The sequence below is a fragment of the Natator depressus genome, chromosome 1 (genome assembly GCF_965152275.1).
Source record: "Natator depressus isolate rNatDep1 chromosome 1, rNatDep2.hap1, whole genome shotgun sequence".
NCBI lineage: Eukaryota > Metazoa > Chordata > Testudines > Cheloniidae > Natator > Natator depressus.
In genome coordinates, this window is record NC_134234.1 from 131,949,522 (window position 1) to 131,976,530 (window position 27,009).

The window sequence follows — 27,009 nt, forward strand, 5'->3', positions numbered from 1 at the left end:
GATCACTTTCACCCATGCTGTCTTCCACCCTCAGATTCTCAACTAGTTCCTCTCAGTTTGTCAGAATCAAATACAAAATAGCCTCTCACCTAGCTCCTTTCTCCACCTTCTGTAATAAAAACCTCTCTCTAATACATTCCCAAGAACCTGGATAATCTGTGCCCTGCTATATTATTTTCCCAACAGATGTCTGGGTAGTTGAAGTCTCCCACCACCAAGTCCTGTGTTTTGGATGATTTCATTAGTTGTTTTAAAAAAGTCTCATCTACCCCCTTCTTCGTAGTTAGGTTGTCTTCAGTGCACCCCTACCATGACATCACCCTTGTTTTTTACCCCTTTTTTCCTTACTCAGGCTTTCAAAAGGTCTGCCCTCCCACTTCTATCTCAATCTCAGTGCAAGTGTATACATCTTTAATATACAAGGCAACCCTCCTCCCTCTTCCCCTGCCTGTTCTTCCTGGACAAGCTGTACCCTTCTATACCAATATTCCAGTAGCGTGACAAGTCCGCATTCGTATGTTTACCTCCAGGATGGGTGTGTCTGCCTGGACCAGAAGATTCAATGAGCTCACTACCTGCACACAACTCCTTTATCCTTACTCACAAAGCCCTGTAGTCATTTTTGATCTGCTCAGGGTCATACCTTGCAGCATCATGAGTGCCCACACGGATGAGCATTGCCAGCAGATCGAGAGAAGTGATTATTCCCCTCTATTTGGCACTGGTGAGGCCACACATGGAGTATTGAGTCCAGTTTTGGTCCCCCCACTACAGAAAGGATGTGGACAAATTGAAAAGAATCCAGAAGAGGGCAATGAAAATGGTTAGGGGGCTGGGGCACATGACTTACGAGGAGAGGCTGAGGGAACTGGGGTTATTTCATCTGCAGAAGAGAAGAGTGGGGAGGGGGGGGGATTTGATAGCAGCCTTCAACTACCTGAAAGGAGTGCCAAAGAGGATGGAGCTAGGCTGTTCTCAGTGGTGGCAGATGACAGAACAAGAAGCAATGGTCTCAAGTTGCAGTGGGGTAGGTCTACCTTGGATATTAGGAAACACTATTTCACAAGGAGGGTGGTGAAGCACTGGAATGGGTTACGTAGGGAAGTGGTGAAATCTCCATCCTTAGAGGTTTTTAAGGCCTGGCTTGACAAAGCCCTGGTTGGGATGATTTAGTTGGTGTTGGTCCTGCTTTAAGTAGGGGATTGGACTAGATGACCTCCTGAGTTCTCTTCCATCCCTAATATTCTATGAGCAGCATGGAATAGCAGTCACGAGCACCAGCTGATCCTCTGCAATTCTTCTGTAATATCTCAGATATGAGTCCCTGACAGGCAATACACCTCTCAAGATGCCAGGTCAGGCCTGCAGATGCATGCCTCCATCCCCCTTAGGTGGGAGCCACTGACTTCCTAGAAGAAATGAAGGCTGGTGGGAGTGCTGGATGCGATTCTCCCAGCCTTAGGGGGTACATGGCTGCTTCTCGTCCTCCACCTTTTGGGGGAGATTCCTCATCCCTCATTGCCTGGGCAGCACACCAGATTTTTCTCTCTATGGATGGTGGTGCAAAGGTAGAGCACTGCCTGCTGCCAGAGGAAACCAGCAGCCAGGTTCCTCCCAGTGAAGGAGCAGTTTCCTTCTTTCCTGGTGGTGCTACCACAATCCTCTCCAGCTGGATTTCTTCCTTAAACGTGGAGGTCTGCATATGCATATTTTCAATTAATCCCTCATATGCATGCTCTTCAGCCTAACCACCTCCTCCTTTAGCTCTTCCACCTGCCTCATGAGAGATTCTACCAGTACGCACTTCTCACACTGCATGATCTCCCCCAACCCAGCTTCCTATGACAGGGAAATGCAGGCCACAGTTTCTGCAAATCCATATCAGGACCTGGGTAGAGAACCCATGGGTGGGTTTTCTGTCTGGACATAGGAGAAGGAGCCAGGAGCAAATTGGCATTGGTGATGCAGCCTTTCTGAACCATTCTGATTTTATTCTGTCTCCCTCCTTCAAACTGTTAGGTAGTATGTCCTGATTTAAAAATAAATAAATGCTAATTTTTTCTGCTCCACTGCCTTTGTTTATAAGGGACGGTAAAGGGGAAACTTTGAAACTGACAAAACAAACAAATGGCGGTGGAAGAGCAGTGAAGTTTATGTAATTTCTTCCAGTCACAGTCTTCTTAGGTGGTACTTGTAAGTATGATGGGTACAAAACATCAGCCAGAAGAGTGATTTTTATGTTGAACATGTTCCTTTTACCGTTGCTGAGGGAATTTAAAAATTCCTGACTTTCATACATACAACGTTCAGGACTTTACTTCAATTTTTGTTTGCTACAGGGCAAAGAAGATGGGGGGAAAAAATCTCTCCCACATGAGTGGAAGATTCCAAAATGTTAGAGTGTTGTTTTAAATTATTAAACAACATTTTTATTTCATAGCTCCCAGAGGCTCCTTCCAGAATTGCTGTATGAAGCACATGGAAACTAGGGGCGAGATCCCTGGCCAATGGGAATTTTGCCATTGACATTAACAGGGGGAAGGATTTCACCTTGTATCTCTACCCAAAAGAGCTTACACAGACAATACTTCTGAGAGCTCAAAATAATCTCTATGTTTGTTTCAGCTACCACTCCAGTTGTACATTGCACTTGGTCCCAAATTGATGAGCGCTGACACTGGGCCTCCCCGATGTATCCCCTTCTCTCTGACACACACGGTCAGTCTTCTCACTCTCCTTGTCTTCCGCTCCTCTAAACTTTTTTCCTCCTCAACCCTGTCTCAATCCTCTTTTTCCACAGAACCAGGCCTGTGCTACTACCTGCTCCTCCTACACATCACACTGGGGGGCAAACTGCAGCAGAGTGAAAATGATGAAATGTTAGCTTCATTCTTCTAATTGAGGAAACAGCAGGTCAAACTCTTCTCTCCCCTACACTCTGGCATCCCACTATGTGCAAAAGCAGGACAACCTGGGCAGGATTCTCAACTGCTGGGGGGGAAGTGTGAAGAGAAGGCTGCTGAGAAAAGACAAATATGTACCTCTTCCCTTAGGCTGAACACTCTGGCTTCCCCAAAAGCAGTGGAGAATCACATCTGAGGTTCTGCTGCTCCTGCAAAGACACTTTCTCCAAAGGAGCAGCTGGGTGACACGGATTTAGAGCTAAATTCCATCTAAGCTGCGTGGCCGAACAGCAGCCTATTAAGTGCTGCGCAGGCGCTCAGGGCTGTGGCAGGGAGAGATGCTGCTCCCCCAGCCCCGGACATGCCGCGGCCAGGAGGAGAGGCGCCTCTCTCCACTGGCCCAAACCCAACCCAGCCCTGGACCTGCTGCAGCCAGTGAAGAGGTGCCACTCCCCCGGCCCCAACCCAACCCCGGACCTGGCGCAGCCGGTGAAGAGGCACCTATCCTGAGGCCCCAGCCCAAGTTCTGCTGCGGGGAGAGAGCGCTGGGGAGAGTACTCTCTCTCCGCTGTAACCCTGGGGCAGCCTGAAACCCAAACCCCGCATCCTCAGCTCCACCCCAGAACCCGCACCCCCTGCTGGAGTTCTCACCTCTCCCCCCAACCCTCTGCCCCCACCCACACTCCAAACGCCTAGGTCCTGCCACATGAATTTCCTGCATGGAAATGTCAAATGAGACTGGGGTGACAGGGGGAAATGTGGGATATAATAAAAATAATACTTAACATTTATAACACACTTCATTTTTCACAGCACTTTACAAAGATTAGGCTCAATCCTAGAGCTGTTCTGTACTTTTAAGTTCTTATTAAAATTAAGAAGCTGATTCTCCAGTGAAGCCTCACAACAACGTTCATTGAACTGTCCCCATTTTACAGATGAAGAAACTGAAGAAAGGAAGTTAAGTGATTTATGAAAAGGCCAAAGTACCTTATAAAAATATTTTAGAAAGTATCACTCTTTGTGGAATTCTTCATAATCAAACGCAGGTAGTTGAAGCCACAATGATACATTTAAAATGTAATCACCTAAATACCTTTAGGAATATGGCCCTATGTCCACAGCAATTCTCAAGTTTTTAAAAGGAAGTCATCCAAGCATAAAATAAATGACTGGATCTTATCCCCATCTCCAGGCTCTGATCTCTCATAAATATTGGTCACCTGGAATTTTGCTAACCTTTTCAAGGGAATAAACAACTGACTTTCATCCTTAGACCCAGTATGAAAAATTCCAGCTCAATGTTTTTGCCTCAAAAAAAGGCAGAAAAACTTTGAGACATAACAGAAGTGCCTTCCGAAATCACTGGGAGCAGGATAGGCCCACTAATCTGCAAAACACATGAGTAATAATTGCACTAGTTTGTTTCCAGAGTATTATATTACTGTGTGCTACGGCCATTCTTCCCAAAGAGGAAAGATTCCCAGGAGAAACAATAAATACATCCAATCAAGAGGTCACTTCCCCTGGTCTAAAGAGCCCTGCTAATAGCTGTAAACCTCCAAGAAATAGAGTAAGCTGCTAAGTATGCTCCTGCACAGAGGTGCTTAAACTTTATTAACAAAATTCAGATAGGATGTGTAAAAAGGTGTAATTTCAATCTACATACACCTACTTACATCGACTCACCAACATGCAAGCAAGACAGCAGTTTAAACTAGTATCAGTAAGAGTGGGATGAAGATGTATATTAAAGTAAGGGGTGACTTACAGGAGAGTAATATGTTAATTGATTTTCTTGCTGTGCTTCACTCTGTGTCTGAGTTACACCAATTTAGACTCTAAGGGTACGTCTACACTTTGAGCTGGAGCTGTAAATTCTGACTCGAAAGAAACATCCACCTTAACTCTGACAGAGCTAGCATGCTACAAATAGCATCCACCTGCGGCACAGTGAGCAGCAGAAAGGGGCTAGCCACCCCAAGTACGTAGCCAGTGTCTTGAAGAGGATCATACTCAGGTGTCTAGTGCTTCCTGCTGCTTGCGCCTATGTGGATACACTCTAGTCTTAGCATGCTGGCTCAACGAGAGCTAGTGCAGATACATCTCCTTGAGCTGGGAATTACAACCCAAGCCAAAATGGAGACATCCCTTAGAGTCAATGGGCCAGATTCAAGGTGGTTTGGGAAAGACTGTAAATTCCATACTGGCAAGTGGGTATAAACCTGTGTAAGCGTAGGGGAGCCAATGAACCATACAATGTTTGATATCCAAACATGCAGGTCCCTATGAAAGAGAGAAACAAAGAGAAAGGGAGAAACTAGGAATTAACAGGGATGAAATCCATGGGGTTGCAAATTACTGTAAAACCTACATTTAGTACACAGATTGATGTTTTTGTAGAGTTTTGAGCCATCCTTCCGAATTCTATTGCAAAGATGTGATTATCTATTAAATTACATATACTAATTGATGGGGGGGCATACAGAAAGATTATTGCTTGCTATTACATTTTATAGGAATTTTCCTTAAGGGCTAGCAAACATTGTACAACCAATTCTGTCCTCACTAACATCTTTGTAGAACTGATTGTAATGAAGTTGAATAATGCTGAGAACCCAATGTATAGTGAGTATCATGATTATTATTATTTACGATTTGTATTACTGTAGCACCTAGGATCCCTAGTCATGAACCTGTCCCCCACTGTGCTAAGTGCTGTACATGCAATGGAGCTGACGGTTGATTTGATGCTTTGGGACCTAAAATAAGGCAATGTGCATCCATTCACCAGTGGAACAGTTGACACAAGTATACTTAGTTATAATGTAACAAACTACTGTACCCCTACCAGTACATCTTAGGTATAAGTGTTTTCTCCTGGGTGATTTACTTTGTCTACTGAAAATAGACAACTATGTGTCCTTTTTAGCTTAACTACTTCTGCAGCAAGCACCATTTTTTAATGGGTTAAATACACTATAAATGAGGTACTTGTTCTTAAAGGAAGAAGGATTTTAGGGGAAAGAATTTCTCAAAACCCAGAGCTGAGTTAAAGTATTACATGTACTGAGTGTAGCATAACACTTAGAAATTACCGTCAGGCATTATACTGACAAATCTAGTTTTGTCTGAGCACCTCACAAGCTTCTATATTGTCAAAAAGATAATATAAGTAACTTAAGATAAACAGTAATTTCTCCCTCCATTGTCCTTTACAAGTTGTGATACAGGAGGGCCAGGGAGCAGTGTTAGAGGGGAAATATATAAGCCGATGGCTAATTAAGGTGTGGTTCCCTGTAGACTAGGGAGGGTGGCTACAGGTTAATTGGAGCACCTGCAGTCAATTAAGACCCTGTCAGGAATCTAATAAAACCCCCCTGCTTCAGGCAGACAAGGAGAAGAAGGCTGGAGATGTGCTGTGAGACTGGAAAGATCAGAAAACTGAAAGATCAGAAAACTACCCCAACATCTAAGGACTGAAGGTACCCCACCCAAGGGGGAATAGGGTAAGACCCCACAGGGGTTGAGAGGGTCTGAGGCTTAGAGTAAGGAGCAAACCCAGACCCCTCCCCTGCTTCCCACCTTTACCACCTTCCCGGGCCACTAGCGGGGCCCTCGATGCCCCCAAAAGCAGGGGCAAGGGGTAGCATCTTAGCCCTTGCCAAGAAAAGCGCAGGATCCACCATACTAACATCAGCCATTTTGTCACAAAGTAGAATGCTACAAAATTACACAATTTGCTCTCAACAAGACAATTTAAATTCTAACTTTCTAACCGGAAAGAGCTTTTGAACTGTTATACAGCCAAGGAACCATTCAGCCTCATCTCTCTCTCAGATGTGGTGGTAGCTATGCAACTGCCATTTCTTACAGACCAATCATAATGTGGTCACTGGGTAATCTTGTGGATAACCTCAAGAGAAATATTTCCAACAAACAAGAAATAAAGGCACAGCACATAAACATGCATCAAAATGAATACAAATATGTATTACAGTGCATTACATATGTACATAAGCTGGAAAAAAAAAAACACACATAATTGTAAGTTTCTCTTTTCCTAAATCAACTTCTTAGCATGGATCCTAACTAGCAAGAAATTTGCAATCACACAGAAGACAACAGGGATATAAGGAATAGCCAGCATGCATTCGTCACAAACGACTCATACCAAACCAATCTAATCTCCTTCTTTGACAGTGTTATTGTAGATGTGATAGATCTTGATTCCAGGAAGGCTTTTGACATAGTCCCATATGACATTCTCATAAGGAAAACTAGGGAAATGTCTAAATGAAACTACTATAGGTGGGTGCACGATCTGTTTAACGATCATACACAAAGAAATTTATCAATGATTCACTGTCATAAGGGGTAGATGCACCTAGTGGGGTCTTAGTGGTCTGTATGGGGTCCAGTGCTACCCCATAGCAATGGACCCCCCAATTAATATATTTTCATTATTGAAGTGCAGAGTATACTTATGAAATTTGTGGGTGACACCAAGCCGGAAGGGGTTTCAATCGTTTTGGAGGATAGGATTAGAATTCAAAATGACATTGACAAATTGGAGAATTGGTCTGAAATCAACAAAGTTAAATTCAGTAAAGACAAATGCAAATTACTACACTGAGAAAGGGAAAAAAATGAAACTAACTACAAAATGGGGAATAACTGTCCCTCAGACGTTCTTGTCAACAGCTGGAAATGGCCCACCTTGATTATCACTACAAAAGGTCCCCCCCACCCCACCCCGCTCTCCTGCTGGTAATAGCTCACCTTAAGTGATCACTCTTGTTACAGCATGTACGGTAACATCCATTGTTTCATGTTCTCTATGTGTATAAATCTCCCCACAGTATTTTTCATTGAATGCATCCGATGAAGTGAGCTGTAGCTCACGAAAGCTTATGCTCAAATAAATTGATTAGTCTCTAAGGTGCCACAAGTACTCCTTTTCTTTTTGTGAATACAGACTAACACCGCTGCTACTCTGAAACCTGTCTAATCAGTAGTAGTGTTGAAAAGGATCTGGGAATTTTGGTGGATCACAAATTGAATACAAGTCAACAATGTGATGCAGTTGTGAAAAAGGCTAATATTATTCTGTGGCATATTAACAGCAGTGTCATAAGTAAGACATAGGAGGTAATTGTCCTACTCTACTTGGCACTGTGGGGCCTCAGCTGAAAATGATAGAAGGTTTAGAAAACATGACCTATGAGGAAAGGTGGGGGAGGGGGGAGAACTGGGCTTGTTTAATCTTTAGAAAAGACGACTGAGAAGGGACCTGATAATAGTCTTCAAATAGGTTAAGGGTTGTTATAAAAAGAACGGTGATAAACTGTTCTCTATATCCACTGAAGGTAGGACAAGTAGTAATGGGCTTACTCCACAATAAGGGACATTAGATATTAGGGAAAAACTTTCTAACTATAAGGATAGCTGAGTTCTGGAATAGGCTTCCAAGAAAGGCTATGGAATCCCTATTATTGGAGTTTAAGAACAGGTTGGCCAAACACCTGTCAGGGATGGTCTAGGTTTACTTGGTCCTGCCTCAGCTCAGGGAACGGGATTTAATGACCTCTCAAGGTCCCTTTCAGCCCTACATTTCTATGATGCCATGATGCTACGAAGGTAGGCCTACATTCTGGCCTGGCATCCCTTCAGGGCAGATTGTAACTTCCATGAGGCTTTTCTTTATGAGTCATGCAATATAGGCCAATACAAATCAACATATGGGATCTGGATTTTAAGAACTGCCCAAAGTGTGTGTGTGTGTGTGGGGCCAATGCAAAGTACAAGTGTTGCATGGCCCTAAATTCTGTACTAACAGAAGCTTCCAGGCCCGAGAAGGCAGCACTGCAGCAATTTAGCCTTGAGATTACAAGGGCATAGATCGATGTAGAAAGGAATGGTTGCTGCTTCTAAGCCAAAAAGTGGAAAGATGGACTGCATGACTCAGCTCTGATAAGAATCTAGGAGCAGGAATTAATCCAAAATTATCCTGATACTGCAAACTAGGTTGACAAATATGCCTTCATTGAAGTGGTATACCTGGTAGCCACATACTTCTGTGTTCTCCGTATCTGAGCAGGTCAGAACCCTTGTTCAGTCTTTTAGAATAGCTTCCTTCTTATTTGGCTTGAACCTAAGCCTATTTTTTGCTAGGCACGGGGAAGAGCACAAGAACTGTGATATTCATAAATTGTAACTCTGACATATATACATACTGGTGATAGTGCAGGCCAAATCACATCAGTCTCCCCTAGCATCTATTTGTATTCACTTAACAGGGGTGATGACAAGCTGGAATCCTATGGAAGCCTGATACAAAAGACCTCAATGAGAAAAAAATACACAATACCACACTTTGGCATGTCAGAGAAGAAGGAACATACTAGTGAAGGGGCTTCCCCAACCACTCACACCAAACTCTGCTGGCAAACATACAAAACTTCATTAATTATGTGGCCACTTCCCCAGTACTTACACTTTTTAATCTAAAATAATCATTCATTTGTTATTTAAACCTAGTTTTTGCAGGAAAGCTTCCAAAGCTCAAAATGAAGTATCCATTAAAGGGAAACTTAATTGTACAAATACTAATGCCAGTGTGATATGATATAGGAGTTGAACCATTTACCACAGAGAAAACAAGAAAACATCTACGGTCATGGTATAAATGAAAGGCAAGAAGTCAGGTTGTTTCACCCAGAGGGTCACTGGACATGAGATAATTTGCCAAAAGGAAGAGGGAGCGGCTAGCATGACAGAATTTAAAAGTTGGCCTGAATATCCATTTGGAGACCTACAACATATCTTGGCAAGACAAGGGATGGACTCAATGGGGCTATAGTTCAAGGTCCCAATGGGTTGTTTTTCCATGTACATGCATTAACATATCCCCAGTGCTTTAATCAGCTTAATATTTATCTCTCAACTTTTCATCTTCAGATTCTGTTTTCAGTTTAAAATGTGTTTAAATATGAAATTACTATGCACAATTTACAAAATGGACTGGAAACAAAAACAAAAAAGAGGACTGCTCTGTTCAGGTAAAAAAGGGTCCGGCCTGCATTGACATGGAGATGTACAATACACACTTTATACTCTCATCCCTGAGTACGTGATCAGGGATTTGTATACACTGACAGGGGAAAGAAGAAATCTTAGACTCTATTCAGTTTTATTCAGGCTTAACAATGTATCCTGACAACTCTTCACAATGTGCTTTTTAAATAGAAACTTGAATAATATTACATTTCCATGTATTGCAAAATAATACATGTCAGGGTTTGTGGTGTTCTGCAAGAATACTGCATGCTTCCAGAAATGTACACATTCAAGCCAAAATTTTCAAACTTGGGTGCCAGAAGTTTGGTGCCTCAATCCATATTTAGACGACATTTATTAAAGTGCTTAATTTCAGACGTTCTAATCAACTGCCACTGATATCAATATTGATGATAGTTTGTATTACAAGTTGATCAGTAAAATTATAGTAGATTGAGATGTTATGCCTATGTAAAAATCAGTCCTGCAGTATATCATCAACTATGACATTTATAGAATTCAGGCACCTGAAGTTATGTACCGGAATCCATATTTAGGCACCAACTGAACCAGCCTGCTTTTCAGAGATACTGAAGTCAGAGCTAATCTCGTTTTACACCAAAGTAACTGACATCATAATCAGGCTCAGACTCTACAAAGTTAGCACATTCCAAAACAAAGCAATACACAAAATCTTTGACAAACAAATCAAGGTGGTCATAAAGTGGCAGATACCATAGGCTCCTGGTATCACTTCTAAGTAGGACTCAGACATGTATTACAAAAATGCAGAGACCACACTTTTGGAGGTTTCAGAGTAACAGCCTGTATGCATCCAATGAAGTGAGCTGTAGCTCACGAAAGCTTATGCTCAAATAAATTGGTTAGTCTCTAAGGTGCCACAAGTACTCCTTTTCTTTTTACACTTTTGGAGCAACACCAAACTCCACTTTGTATAGTTATGACACTCACACTTCTCATACGACTGCAATAAACTTAATTCACATTGCAGTACTGTAGAATTGTTACAGGCAATCTATAAAAAAAACTACTTCTTTAGTATCCATTTTCACATCAGCACTTTCTAACACCCTCTTTTTTGATTTAGTACAAAATATATGCAGGAAATCCTTTACTTTGTAGAGTCGATAAAGTTTTACATAGCAATCATTACTAAGGAAAACAGTTCTTATTTTTTTTTTTTAAACCAGTTAATCCTGATAAGGCACAAGCTATTCCCCAAGGGAGCTTTTGGAGAAGACACTCCCATACAGCTAGTGAACACGAACATGGATGTGTCAGCCTGACTTCACTTTATAAAGGATTTTTTATTCCTTATGTGTTGAGTACATTGCATGTGCACCTTCTGTATTCCCTGGATAGATGAAGCACTTTTATTTCCATTCTTGTGTCCTTAAATACCTTTAAAAAATGATGAACATGACGAAACATGAACTCTAAATGTACCTCATCGACCCATTAAAAGTTCAGCTGGGCCATCACTATGGAAACAGGTATTGCATTCAAACACAAGAAGAGAACTGTATTTCCACAGAGGACACTAAGCAATGAACAACCAGAGGTGTATATTGGTAGTCAGAACTGAGGAAACAAACTATGAAATTAAAGTCTTCAAGAGACTTAGCTAAGCATATCAAATAGAATTGGTTTGTTTCTTAAGGGGATAGTATCAGGTCAATTTTGAGTCAAAATTAAGATTTTGTATCAATAAGCTTTTTCAAAAGCTACAACAAAAGAAATATATCCTGACTTTACATAGTTTGTTGGAATTTATAAAAATATTCCCCTGCAGTCTATGCATTGCAGTATTGTGTTAATAAAGCATGAGACTAGGAGCTTGTCTACATTTAGGTTGTGTCTACACTGGCACTTTCATCACTAAAACTTTTGTCGCTTGGGGGGGGGGGGGGAAACACACACACACCCCTGAACGACAAAAGTTTTAGTGGCGAAAAGCACCGGTGTGGACAGTTTGTCGTCGGTGGGAGCCATGCTCCCACGGAAGAAGCTACCGCCCCTCATTGGAGGTGGTTTTATTTTGTCACCAGGACAGCTCTCTCCTTGCAATAAAGCGTGGCTACAGAGCACCTTACAATGGCGAAGCTGCAGTGGCACAGCCGTGCTGTTGTAAGGTGCACAGTGCAGATGTAGCCTTACAAAGCTGCAACAGCATAGCTGCACTGCAGTGCTTAGTGAAGATGCTACCTATGCCGACAACAGGAGAGCTTCTCCCATTGCCGTAAAGTGTAGGTTCTCTAGCTCCCCGAGAGACGGTAGCCATGTCTACATGGGGGATTAGGTCAGTATATCTATGTCGCTCAGGTGTGTGGAGTTTCCACACTCCTAAGAGACCTAATTATACCAACATTAAAGCGTAGAGCAGACCAGGGATCAGAAACTGAAAATAACCAGCAACTAAAAGAAAAATTGCACTCGCTATCTAAATACTTCTATGGCACTGATAGTCATAAAAGTGAATAACTTCATTCTCCAGGCTGAAAGAAATGTAAAAAACTAAACAAAAAAGTCGCAGCTCACGCTGACCCAGATGCAGATTTAGAAAGTTGTTGAGTTCCAGCGGGAAAAAACCTGAAACACAGGACCATCAAATCATTAGATAAAAAACACCAACCCCACAGATTCTATTATTTTTATTTCTGTTACATCACCTTAGTATCTGAGCACCTCCCAAGCATTAATGAGTTAATCCACAAAAACAATTCCCTGAGACAGGGAAGTACGTTCACAGGAAAACTGAGGCACAGAAAGGTGAAGTGACTTGTCCAGAGTTACATGTGGAATGTGTGGCAGAGCCTGGAATAGAACCCAGATTTCTCAGCTACCAAGCCTGTGCATTATCTACAAGGCAAACTTTCCTTCCAGGACTAAGCCTGCTACTGACCAACTGCGTGAGAATCTGCTACTTGCACAGACTTCCACAATACTGTGCTATAAAGTTCATTCACAGAGCAGCTGTGTTAATGCAGGTTGGCCAAAATCTCCTATTAGAGATGAACTATACTGAGTTTCCTTATCACACTGTCTGGAGTGGCCCATGACTGAGCTAGGGTGACCAGAAAGCAAGTGTGAAAAATCAGGACAGAGAATGGGGGTGTAATAAGCACCTGTATAAGAAAAAGCCCTGGATATCAGGACTGTCCCTACAAAAATAGGACACCTGGTCACCCTACTGTAAGTGCCCACCTCAGGGCAGACTGCCAGAAAACAGGGCAGATATCCCAAACAGGTGGTGTGTTCCATAATCAGATTTCACTAACTAACTCACAGATCACCCTACCAGTCCCACCACGGAGGCACAAACAAACAATCACCCTCGACTCTCCAGTCCATCCTATCACCCAGACAAACTGGACCTCATGATAAAAGGTCATTCAAACCAAACATCACACCACACCAGGCTGCTCCCAGTCCCAAGAAACCAGTCGCTCACCCCAGATTAACTGGCACTCTAGATCCCACACCAAAGACAACGCTGGTAGCCAATTCCACAGTAAACCAACCAAAAGTTCGCTAGCCGAGAAAAGGATACAAGAGTCACTGAGAGGTTAAAGCAGGCAAAACACATTTACAGATGAGTCACCGTTTACAATTCCGAATGGTGGCAGCGATGCAACAAACAGCCAGTTTCCCAAAAGTCCCCTCTGGGTACCCAGATTGTCTCTGGGGAACTTCACCTTGCATCTAGTACACTTCCTTATAAGAGTCCAAACAGTCCAGAGATGCCAAATCTTTCCTTGAATCCATACTTATAGCTTCTCACAGAGAACAAGTCGACAACACCACTACCCACCTGGGCATTTCCTTTGATGACAGAGAGTGAGGAATGCATTTTGAGTCTTTGACCTCCAATCATCACACACAATGACCACTTGTTTTGAAATTAGCACTTTCTGTTAAAGTTCTTCATTTGCATTACACAAGGCTTCTTTCTCACTTGATGGGTTATTTAGTTAGAGGGGTATACACAGTGTAAATGTTTGCTATTACTTTATAACAGGACACAGATAAGTGAAAACAAAGCAAACATCCCATTCGTTTTCATGAAATTTAAACACCAAATATACTCAAACATTTTTAAAAAAATTACTTTGACCTATACAGTCAAACCTCAGAGTTACAAACTCCAGATTTATGAACTGACTGGTCAACCACACACCATTTAGAACCAGAAGTATGCAATCAGGCAGCAGAGACAAAAACAAAAACATACAGTACAGCACCGTGTTTAAGCATAAACTACTAAAAAAATAAACAAAGGTTAAAGATTTGACAAGGGAAGGAACACCTTCTGTGCTCGTTTCATTTAAATTAAGGTGGTTAAAAGCAGCATTTTTCTTCAGCATAGTAAAGTTCCAAAGCTGTATTAAGTTAATGTTTAGTTGTAAACTTTTGAAAGAACAACCATAACGTTTTTGTACAAAGTTATGAACAACCTCCATTCCTGAGCAGTTTGTAACTCAGGTTCTACTGTACTAATACACAAGTGAATTGACTTGGGGCTTCAGCATTTTACTAGAGTCCTAGATGGTTGCATTAAAGTTAAGAACTCCTGTGCCTATTTGAATTAATAACCTCAAGCTCAGCTCAGAAACAGATTTATTAAGCAGTACCTCAGTAAGGACAATTCTTCAATCACAAAGATTATAAATCCCACTGCAATGATAAATTATCCAACATAAGGGCAAGAAAAATCAGTGAGTTGTGTCTCATAATATCTATACCACCAAGAGGTACAAAATTCATATACATAGGCATGTGCAGAGCCAAGACTACTTAATATTTGTACCATGCGGTGAAAATGCTAACTAATTAATTTGAACTGAATTGTACTTTCACTCTGCAACTTTCTAAGAGCTTGTGACATAGTAGAATAAAATCTTGTATCTTTACAATAGAGGAGACCTCTTCTTCTTTCAACCTGGGTTCTCAATGGTCAGAGTCACTGAAACTTTCCATGGTTGATGAAACATGAATAGACTCCAGTGTCCATAAATATCATTCTAAGCTTGACAGAGGGTTCATTGCTGAGTGGGACAAAGTGCTCATTTCCTCACTTAAAAAAAAAACAAAAAAAAAACACACACACCCCATAAAGTTTAGCAGAAAAGCCACTTCCCATTGACAGCAGCGATTCACAAAATAAAATCATAAGAATTTGGGAATTCTGTCCCCAAGTAAAGAATGCAAGAGTGGGCTCAATCTCAAATCATGATCTATCATTTTTCTCCAGAAAAAACAACCCACACTTTTGCAGACAATAAGATTTGTTAATCTGTAAAAACTAGAAACTCAGGCCCAGAAAAACTGTTGCTAATTGGGCTAGCTAATTTGCTCATGCAATGTAGCTGAAAATATTCCTTGTATCCTGAAATTCTATTAATTTGAAACAGCAACATGAAAACAGTTGAATAGGCCTTTGATTATTTGAGTAATTGAAAAAACTGCTATTATCTTTTTTTAAAAAAAAGTTATCATTCCACTAAAATAAATTACACTTGAGACCTACCATAACCTTTGAAATAAAAGGGAGATGTTTGTAGCACACAGTTCTATTGTTTCAATCTGTGAAGGGCTTCAGACACACGACATCAGATAGCATACCTTCAAACCAGAAGTACAAGCAACTCTGTTTAAAAAATAAGTCTAGGATTCTGCAAAAAAATTCTTAAATACTTCGATTTTCCTCAACCATGGATTTTTACTGTCCTAGCTCTTAGTTTTAAAGGACCCCTCTAACTTAAATATCACACTTTTTTTTGGAAAGCACTATGTGCATAGTCATTCTCCCCTGTGCACAGCAACAGGAGAGTGAAATATTTAAAAAGCACAAAAGTTAGAGAGTCTGTGAAGGTGCCACAGCAGTTGAGTGTCAATTGACCAAAGACTGAGCCAGAAAGAAGGACATGTCACTGACTATTGCTGGGGGAACCACCTTCTTTTCCTCAAAAAAATGCAATGAAATAACTAGACCTTCTCTTTTCCTCAGGTTGAGAGAGTATGCTCGCTCGCTCTCTCCCTCCTAGCTAGTTGAACAGTGAGAGTTTTGCTGATCAGGGCAGCCACCTCCAAGGCCTGCCTTCCCCTTTTATCTCTTGTCCCTCCTGATAACTCCAGCCTCTCCCTCCTGGCTGGCCACTTCTGGCATATGTCTCAGGGCAGGGCTGATTTAAGTCACTATCTTCAGGCTAGACCCTGACCCACTGGAGGGATTTATGCCCCCCACCACAGGAACTTAAAATCAGGAGTAGTGCCTAAAACTACTTTTAAATCTTTAATTGACTCGATTTCAAGTCAGCAATGACCTTTTAAAAATAATGTAAATATTATAATACTGCTTAATAAGTATTTAAGATAAACATGAAGCTGTAGCATTTTTTTAAATTACTATTAAAGATTTCAAAAGTGAATATAAATTTAAGAATGAATAGGCAGAGGCTTCCCATCCCAGATCAGGGAGGTGACAATCCCCCTTTATTCAGCTCTTGTGAAACAGCACCTGGAACACTGTATTCAGCTCTAGAACCCCTCAATACCAGAAAGAAATGACTAAATAAAAGGATTCCGCAGAGAATAACAAAAATAATTAACAGGCTAATGGGATTGGCTTGGGAGGAAAGATTAAAGCATCCTACTTGGCTAGATAGCAACTGGCAAGGCGAAATAAGCATCTTCAAGTATTTACAATACTGCAATGATGTAAACACCAACTAGGGAGAGGAATTATTTGGGGTGGTCCAAATCATATAGTTAGGAGTAATAATGGAATTAAGTTAAAACAAGAAAACAGGCTGAAAGAACAATTGTGAAGAAAAACCATTTTAATTGAATCACCAAAATTTCCCATTAGCTGACTTTTAAAAAATAGATTTCAAAATGGAAAGATGTTCCAACTAGTTGACAGGAATAAACTGTTCACCAGTTGAAGTGTTTTTTCAGTGATAAGGCTCCACCAAAGCATAGCTGTGAAATAAGAAAATAGTTGGCAATCTTGCTCCCACTGAAATCAATAGCAAAATTCCCACCAACGTCAAAAGGAGAAGGATCAAACCCGATGACAGTCATGTGATCCCAGAAGGCAATCCCACTTTCCATATTATAATATTAGTTTCAACTAAATACAGTAGTTACACCTGATTCTTTATGGACAACAGCACTTAGCACTTTTTATACCTAGCACATCTTTAGAAATATATCATGAACTTTGTGAGTTACAATGATATTCTATGTGTTATTTCATTCCCTTTTATTTTTTAAAGAATGGCACATAAGTAAACAGTCCTAATAAAAAACAGAAATATTGTTATATAGTCCCAATATAAATATTCGTGGCTAAATACTGTAAGAGCACAATTTTTATTACGGATCATCATTAAGACAGTCCAAGAACTTTTTTTTTTATTTAGTCCACACAACTATTTAAAATTAAAAGGAATATCAATAAGTGACATTCAAATAGTAGTGTCTAAGGCCTCAATCCAACAAAATACTTAAGCTTGTGCTTAAATGTTAAACTCCCGAAGTCAACTACTATTCACAGGCTTAAAGTTAAGCACATGCATATGTGCTTTGCTGGATCAGGATTTAAATCTTGCTATCAAACGGTTATCCCGCCTTTGCATTTTTCATATAGACAACATAGCTCAATTAGGTCTTTTAAAGGGAAATTAGATTTATTGATAACTTTATTTTTTATAAGTACATTTTCTCCTCTACCATGATGCAGAATAATTCAAACAAAACACCACAATTACAACAGTTGTCGTTCTTGCCACTTTTCTGATGTAGCTGATCCTGGAGACTGATTCTTTGCAGGACAGCAGACCTGAACTTCATGGCAGCAGTCCGCTGACATAAAAATGAACTAGTGGCAAACCAAGAGAAACAAGAACATGGTTGTAGCTGGTAGCTTCATGGTGGGCTTACAAACATGATCACAGGAAGCAACAGAAGTTCTAGTATGTGACAAATTGTATGCATACAGTGTTGTTGTAGCTGTGTTAGTTCCAGGATATTAGAGAGACAAGGTGGGCTGAGCTCATCTCTTATTTTATACAGAAGTTGGCCCAATACAAAATATTAGCTCACCCACCTAGTCTCTATAAATTGTGTCGGTTTGAGAAACTTCTCAATATTAGTGGGGCTGCTGTCCTACCAAACCAATAGGATTCTGTATGTATCATGGTAAACAGGTACTGTATATACAGTTATCTCAACCAAAAATGGAAAAGCAAAAAAAAAAAAAAAAAGAGTGGAATATCAGATTTTCAAAGGGACTGCTCATTTACTGACAGTAACGAATAGTTCAGCAGATTTATTACCACTACAGAGAGCCAGGATAGATTTAAAGTATCCCTATAGAAGCAACCAGCTTTTAGAATCTTCTTCATTAGCTGAGTCTACTAAGTACTATCTGTGGCGGAGCAATACTGTGGTTGAGTGGGTATGAAAATATTTTCAGAACCCCACACTCCGTATAAAAGTACGTACTGGAGAAAGTTGCAAACGCTGCTTCACTCCTGAATGTTCACTGAAACAACTGTGCAACATAAAAGTTGTATAACGACAACCGCTGAAATAACGTGGGGGTTGAGCCCTAGTAGTTCAAGTTGCCACATTCTGTCTCACGATTGGACATCAGACTACATGGAAGAGGGTGTCTGTCCTTAGTTTTCCTAGCAGCTGAATTCCAATACTGAAAAAAGTTACCGGCCCAATGCTGCTGTCACTCATACATGATTTACATCTATGTGACACTACTGACTGCAACAGAATTATTCCAGATTTACACCAGTGTAAATGTGAGCAGGTTCTTAATTCTAACTTTTACATATGGCTTCAGGCAATAAACAGTGGAGACAGTAGCTTTTTTCACCCAAACAGAGAAAGTGCTCCTAATAAGGCTAGTAAAAAAGGAAGTGGTTTCTCAAGAGCTCAGCTCTTGTGAAGTAAATGATACAATATGGTCTTATCCCATAAAATGCCGGAGAAGCAGCAAACGAATCAGTAACTGAAAATGACTTCAAGTACTGGCAATTCATTGTTCCATTCAACTTGTTAGGAAAAAAGGACAAAATGCCAGTGTAACTGTGATGAAGAGTCGCATCACTTCTTTAAAGTACATTATATGAGAACAGCCCAGTTCTAAAAGTTGCCTTACAAAAAGAAATGAACTGGTTATGGCTTGTATTATACTAACAGATTGTACTAACACAGCTAGCTTTTAAAAATGTCCTTGTGTTAATTTTAAAAATAACCACATCTCACCCTCTCCTCAAAAAAGGCAGCGTTATCCCTCCTACAAAGAAAAATCTCCAGTATTTTAACCTATTTACAAAAGGAGGGCTTGTGCCACCTTAGAGACTAACCAATTTATTTGAGCATAAGCTTTCGTGAGCTACAGCTCACTTCATCGGATGCATGTAGCTCACGAAAGCTTATGCTCAAATAAATTGGTTAGTCTCTAAGGTTCCATAAGTCCTCCTTTTCTTTTTGCGAAATACAGACTAACACGGCTGCTACTCTGAAACTTAACCTATTTAAGTTCTTATACTGTACCCCATCATCATGCTATCTGAGTGTATGTTATGGTACAGCATATTTACATAATTCTCACAACCAAATCCCTTAGTAAGTAATGCTTTCTGCTGGTTTCCTTTCTACGAGCCACAGTAGTTCTAAGAAAGAAAAGGAGTACTTGTGGCACCTTACAGACTAACCAATTTATTTGAGCATAAGTTTTCAAATAAACTGGTTAGTCTCTAAGGTGCCACAAGTACTCCTTTTCTTTTTGCGAATACAGACTAACACGGCTGCTACTCTGAAATAGTTCTAAGGAGATGCATCCTCCTTCCCCTGCACTTTATTCTTGGCAGACAGGAGAGCTGACAAACTCCAGTCCTGTTACACACAGTGCCGGCCTCTCACCGGGGAGGAAAGAAAGAGGAAACCTTGAGGGATCCCATGGAATCCCACACCCAGATGCAACCACCACAACCCCCTTTTTAAGTGCATTCATATGAAAAGAAATGCCTTAAAAAAAAAAAAAACCACACACACACACACACTCCCTGACTACCCACTGTCCAAGGAAACACTGGCTCCACTTCCTGAGCCCTCGCAGATCATTAGAAACTGGAGAGTTTTGTTCCTGTTCTTCCAGCCTGCCTGCCCCCAGGGAGCCAGCGGACTGAGGAGGAAAAGGGACCGGTCCCCCACGCGCAGCCCCTGGTCACTCAGCCGAGGAGCCTCATCCCCACTCTCGCTCCAGACGCTGCTCTTGCAGCCCAGCCGCCGCAACCCCGTCCCTGCCCGCCTGCAGCCGCGTGGGCAAGTTCGCGGCGCTGCTCGGGCCACGGGGGGCCCCTGCAGAGAGAGCCCCACGGGGGGGCACTGGCGGGCCGGCTCCGCGGGGCCGGGACCGAGCAGGGTGCCTGGCGGCTCCGTGACCGCTGTCACCGGCGGGGGAGTCGGTGCCTTCCTCTTCCCCCGCCCGCAGCTGCGCCGGCGTGAGGGGCAGGTCCCCCGCCCAGGCGCGCCCAGCCCGGGGCTCTGCAGCCCAGGCAGCGCCCGGCGCGAAGCGGGCCACGTCCCTGCCAGAGGGGGGCCGGCGCCCGAACTGCGGGAGCCCCTCCGCGCATCCCCGCAACAGGCCCTGCCAGCCCCTGCGCCCCCGCCCGGCTGCAGCCCCGGGCACGCACTCACCGCGTAGCAAAGCACCGGCTTCTCGCTGAACACCGAGTCTCCCATGGCCGGGGGCAGTCACGCCCGCGGCAGGGGAGCGCGGCTGGGGCCCTGGCCGCCCCTTCACAGCGCCCCGGCGGCAGCAGCAGCGCCCGCGGGCTCCAACCCCGCAGCCTCTGGCACCATCCTACGCCCAGAGCCGCCCGCCCCCGCCCCGCCCCGCCCCGCTTGATGCCAGCGCCGCCGGAGCGGGGCGGGGGTTGGCTCCTTCCGCGCGCAGCGCGAGCCGGGCTCGGCCCCAAAGCGGCTCGGCCGGCCGGAGCCGGCCGCCGGGCCTGCCTCCGGTGCTCGGCGGGAGCGGGCGGGGCTGCGCCCGCCTACACCTGAGAAGGGGGGCGAGAGAAAGGGTTTGGCGATGCAGGATTCAGCAGACCCAAGAAAAGGCACGCGAGAAGGGGGGGAAACCAGCCAGGTGAGACCCAACTCAGACAGTCCCCAGCCAGACACCAAAAGCATCTGCTCTCAGTTCCATTTACATTTGCATGAGGCCACATCTGCCTCAAACTCCATCCAGCGAGCAGTGTTTAAAGGGGAGTGACAATCAGACTTTCTGCTAGAAATCAGGACTCTGGAAATCCCAACTGGGGGCCTACTCTCAAACTCTGGGAGTATTAGTTTTAAGAGCAACTCACCCACAATTTTCAGAGTGATAGCTGTGTTAATCTGTACCAGTAAAAACAAGGAGGAGTCCTTGTGGCACCTTAGAGACTAACAAATTTATTTGGGCATAAGCTTTTGTGGGCGATAACCCTCATCAGGTTGCATCTGATGAAGTGGGTTATAGCCCACGAAAGCTTATGCCCAAATACCCTAACAAATGTATGTCTGCACTGCCCACGTTACAGTGTAGCCGCAGCTGTGCTGTGAGGTGGGCAGTGTAGTCACACTTTATCGCTGGGAGAGAGCTCTCAATTTAAAAAACCCACCCCAAACCAGCGGTGGTAGTTTTATCGCTGCGAGCGATAAAGGTCTCTAAGGTGCCACAAGGACTCCCCATTGTTTTTGGTGATGCAGACTAACAGTGCTACCCCTCTGAAAGCTTACAAAGAGCTCTTTGTACTTAAGATCTTAACTTAAGGTCTGGGAAAGGTAGATCTAAACTTAAGGTCTGGGAAAGGTAGATACCCAGTGTCATTGTCCAATACAAGAGGGAAAGGATTGTTTAACATAAGTAATTCACATATTTCAATAGACAATTCAAGGTGAAATAGCCAGTTAACAGTCTTGCAGTCATAGGGAGGAAAGGATGAGGGTGGAGCTACTGAGAGATTGTTAGTGGGTTACAAGTTGTTGTAATAAGCCATAATGTCTCTTCAGACCATGATTTTTAGCATCCAGCAAAATTTCAAATTTAAGCTCCCAGGCTTTTCTTTTGAAAGTGTTGTGCAGATTTTGACACACAAGGCCAGCTTGCTCCAGGACACAACCTACTTCCTCCACAAACATTCTTGCCATGTCACCTCCCCCTACAGCAATCCTCACAATGACAGCTTAGCTGCCTGCCTCAAATATTTGCAATACAATGGACAACCATCAGATATCCACCCCAAACACATTGCCAAACTCAGCCATTTCATCCTCACCCATAACAATTTTACATTCAACAACACACACTTTGTCCAAACCATGGGTACTAGGATGGCTCCTCAATATGCCAACCTCTTTATGGACCACCTTGCAGGAGAATTTCTGGACAAATGCACCATGGAAACCAGTGAGATACCTGAGATACATAGAATATATTTTCATCCTCTGGACAGACTACTTAAACTCCTTCAGACTGCCACCACAACTTCAACCACCACCACCCATCCATTAAACTCCCTATAAAACACTCCCACACCAGCATCAACTTTCTGGACACCACAATCAGCTTCAACAATGGAGCCCTACAGGCAACTATATACAGGAAACCTATGGATCACCATACATACCTTCACAGATCCAGTAACCACCCCAAACACACCAAGAAATCTGTTATCTACAGCCAGGCACTCGGATACCACAGAATATGCTCTGAGGAGAAAGTCTGGGATATATACCTTAACACACACAAAACCACTATCACTTTACCAGAGAAGTAGATCATATCCTGGAATGGGCCACCCAAATACCCTGAGAGACCCTGTTTCAATACAGAAACCACCCACCCCTCCTTATCATAGAATCATAGAATATCAGGGTTGGAAGGGACCTCAGGAGGTCATCTAGTCCAACCCCCTGCTCAAAGCAGGACCAATCCCCAATTTTTGCCCCACATCCCTAAATGGTGCCCTCAAGGATTGAACTCACAACTCTAGGTTTAGCAGGCCAATGCTCACACCACTGAGCTATCCCTCCCCCCCTACACCCCATACTGGAAACCATATGGGGTATCAAACAACTAAAACCTATACTCAGTTAGGGTTGCCACCCATCCGAGTTTTACCCAGTCAGTCTGTGTCCAGGTGCCATTTAGGGTTGCCAGATTCCCATTTTTTTGACACCAAGAGTCCATTACTGTGGGGCAGGGGGAGGCATGGGATCATTAACCTGTGCCAGCCCCTGCTCAGCTGGGGCTGCCTCCTACCTGCTCCTACTTGGCTACAGCAGCGCCTGTCCCAGCCCCAGAGCAGAGGGAGCCCAGCTGGAAGAGGAGGGGGAAACTATCCAGCAAGTGGCAGGGAGGGAGAGGAGCGAGTGATGGGGGTGGGGCCTTGGGAAGAAGAGGCTGAGCAAGAGCAGGGCCTCAAGGGAAGAGGTGGAGAAGGGGTGGGGCCTTGGGGGAAGCAGGGTACAGGGCAGGGCCTCAGGGGTTCAGCTAATAGCAATTAGAAAGGTGGCAACCCAATATTCAATGGGGACCCTATCCTAAAAGAAATATTTCCTGAACCTCCTCTTCTGGCCTTACATCAACCCTCACCTGTCCAAGCTCCTCATCAGAAACAAGCTCCCCACAGACCAGGACACACCAACTCAAAGCAGCACCAGACCCTTCCAGAACAACAGATACAAAACCTGCAGACATCTCCACTGCTATAATGAGCAACAACCCCCACAATACACCTTTCAAGATCCATGGGTCCTACACATGCCTATCCAACGCATGGTGTACCTCATCCAGTGCACTAAATACCACAATAGCCACTATGTGGGTGAAACCAGACAATCACTATGCTCTCTAATGAACTCAGACAGAAAAATGATAAAAGACAAAAACACCTTGTCACCTGTGGGGGAACACTTTTCACAAAGCGATCACTCTACATCTGACTTCTCAGCCCTCATCCTCAAAGGAAACCTGCACACCACCTTCAAAAGATGAGTTTGGGAGCTTAAATTCATAACTTTGCTAGACACTAAAAATCATGGACTGAATAGAGACACTGGATTTATGGCTTATTACAACAATCTGTAACCCATTAACAACTCCTCACAGCTGCTCCTCCCTCCCTGCTTCCTTCCCATGACTGCAGAGGTGTTAATGGGCCACTTCACCTTGAATGGTCCCTTGAAATGTGTTAACTACTTATCCTAAACAATCTGTTCCACCTTGTATTTAGCTGTGACACGTGAGTACATCTCCCAGACCTGAAGAAGAGCTCTTTGTAAACTCACAAGTTTGTCTCTCTCATCAACAGAAGCTGGTCCAATAAAAGATATTACTTCATCCACCTTGTCTCGCTAATATCCTGGGACCAACACAGCTACAACAAGACTGCAAACAGAAATACTTCAGGCACTTCTTGAGGCTCTTCACTCTTAATTATAAAAAACTACTCATAACTATCACTGACTGCATCAGACATTTTCACATTACAGGCTAGGGCAGGGGTGGGCAAACTTTTTGGCCCAAAGACCACATCTGGGTGGGTAACTTGCATGCACGGCCATGAATGTAGGGCTAGGGCAGGGGACTGGGGTGTAGGAGGGGGTGCAGTGTGCAGGAAGGGGCTCAGGGCAAGGGTTTGGGGCACAGGAGGGGTGCAGGTGTACAAGGGGGCTCAGGGCAGGGGTTGGGTGTGGCAGGGGGCTCAAGGCAGGAGGTTAGGGGGCAGGAGGGGGTGGGGAGTGTGGGAGGGGGCTCAGAACAGGGGGTTAGGTGCAGGAGGGGTAGGGAGGGTGGGAGGGGGCTCAGGGCAGGGGGTTGAGGTGCAGGAGGGGTGCAGAGTGCAGGAGGGGGCTCAGGGCAGGGGGTTGGGGTGCAGAGTGCAGGAGGGGGCTCAGGGCAGGGGGTTGGGGTGGAGGAGGGGTGTGGCAGGGGGCTCAGGGCAGGGAGTTGGGGTGTGGGTTACTGCACAGGGGAGGGGTTCGGAGTGCAGCTCTGGGGTGGCAGTGGTGCGCAGCAGGGCTAAGACAGGCTCCCTGCCTGCCCTGGCCCTGCACCACTCCCAGAAGCGGCCAGCACCACATCCCTGCAGCCCCAAGGGGTTGAGGGCAGAGGGCTCCATGCGCTGCCCTCGCCCGTGGGTACCTCCCCCGAAGCTCTCATTGGCCGTGGTTCCCCGTTCCTGACCAATGGGAGCTGCGGGAGGCGATGCCTGCAGGTGAGGGCAGTGTGCCGAGCCCTCTGCCCTCCCTCCCCGAGGGGCCACAGGGACTTGGTGCTGGCCACTTCCAGCAGCGGCTCGGGGTCCGTGGTGCCATGGGGGTGGCAATCCTGCAGGCTGGATCCAAGGCCCTGACGGGCCAGATCCAGCCTGTGGGCCGTTGTTTGTCCACCCCTGGGCTAGGGTTTAAAATAATGGTTTTCTAGATTTCCAGTGCAAAGTCATTATTGTGGGATACCCCTGCAGTTGTTTCCTTGGACCACGCTGTTAAGCAGCTCCACTGTTTGCTTGGTGACTGAAAACATATGAGCACATCAGTAGAACTTAAAAAGAAAAAAGAAAAGGAGTACTTGTGGCACCTTAGAGACTAACCAGTTTATTTGAGCATGAGCTTTCGTGAGCTACAGCTCACTTCATCAGACTAACACGGCTGTTACTCTGAAACCTGTCAGTAGAACTTGCACCTCTCCTCTCCCACCCACTACTATACTGTTGACAACAGCAATGAAGGCTGAACAGAATTTAACTGAGTCTTGTTTGCTTCAAGATAGCACTTTTGAAGTTATTAGGTAATTCAAACCACTAATTGAGTTTTTACAGTGCCGAGCATTAGTGATCCTGGGTTGTTTAATATTTAACTGTCACCCTAATTCTATCTCACAACACTACATAACACTACCCCTCGTGGAGGTGGATTACCAGGAGAGCTCTCTACTCGCACTTTGCTCCCGCAACAGCTCTTTGACGTTTCCAGTGTAGCCATGCCCTGGCAGTGAGCAAACAGTTGTGAAATTGTGGAGGTGTGACTGAGCCACTTAGACATAATCAACTCTCCATCCTTCATTGTCCTTCTGACTAAGGTGCATACCTCCTCTAGGCAGTGAGAGGCTCAGGGCTTAAGAGGCCATACTAAATGAGGTCAGAGGGTAGTTCTCAGACCAACTCTATCTTTCTATTGTGGAGGAGATGTGGTTTAGGTGATGTGGTCCTCAGAGCAGTAAATAGGGCTCAGAACTTCTTGGTTCTTCTCCCAGCTCTCACTGTGTGACTTTGAGCAAATCTATTAGGCTTACTCAAAGACTTTTTTTGCTCCATCTGTAAAATATGGGCTGTAACACTCAGTAGTGGGATCCTCAGGTGAAAGGCACCCAGGAAGCGTAAAGCATTGTATGTAATTTTCTCCTTGTACAATCCCTTCGCTTCGCTAGCTATATACCTCTCCTGTGTCATCAAAAAACTAACTCCATATCTTGGAGGGTGAGCAGAAGCTTCCTTTTTGCCTGCTGGACAGTGCTCAAGAGCGATATTGTCTGCCTATTCCTTCCTCAGGGCATTGGCACATTTCTCTTCTAACCAAACTTTCATACTGTGAAAGTAGAATGAATTATAATTCATTAAAGAAATGCTACTTGAAGGGTTTGTTGAAATATAGTTGTCAGGAAGAGAAACATTAAGGCGTGTGAGACAATGGGTCCTCAAACTAATTAACTTAGAGCTCCTACTGAGCTAGGAGATTGGTAAACGTTAATATGCAAATAAGATATGTATGTTTCTGCTTCCTTTTGTCTCTTATGTTAAATTGGCTTTGGCTTAGCTGTATAAATAAGTTATCTTTAGCCTCAGAGAGGGGCTCACATCTGGTTTCATTGGCAAAGCGCTTTGCTAATAAACAGAGTGGTCTGACAAATTATGACAGGTTTCAGAGTAACAGCCGTGTTAGTCTGTATTCGCAAAAA

The 27,009-nt window shown here is 43.8% G+C and overlaps 1 protein-coding gene across 2 annotated transcripts in view; it reads right to left on the reverse strand.

The window, feature by feature from the left end:
- ARHGAP6 (Rho GTPase activating protein 6) overlaps positions 1–27,009 on the reverse strand; it is a 510,558-nt gene that overhangs the window by 245,606 nt on the left and 237,943 nt on the right. Inside the window, exon 1 of one of the 2 annotated variants that reach the window (XM_074966655.1) lies at positions 20,706–20,852. The exons of the other annotated variant lie outside the window; for it this stretch is intronic. Coding sequence (XP_074822756.1) covers positions 20,706–20,750 — 45 coding nt within the window. The 5' untranslated portion in view covers positions 20,751–20,852. Of the gene's footprint in view, positions 1–20,705; positions 20,853–27,009 lie in introns of those variants that run through there. 2 annotated transcript variants of the gene reach the window in all.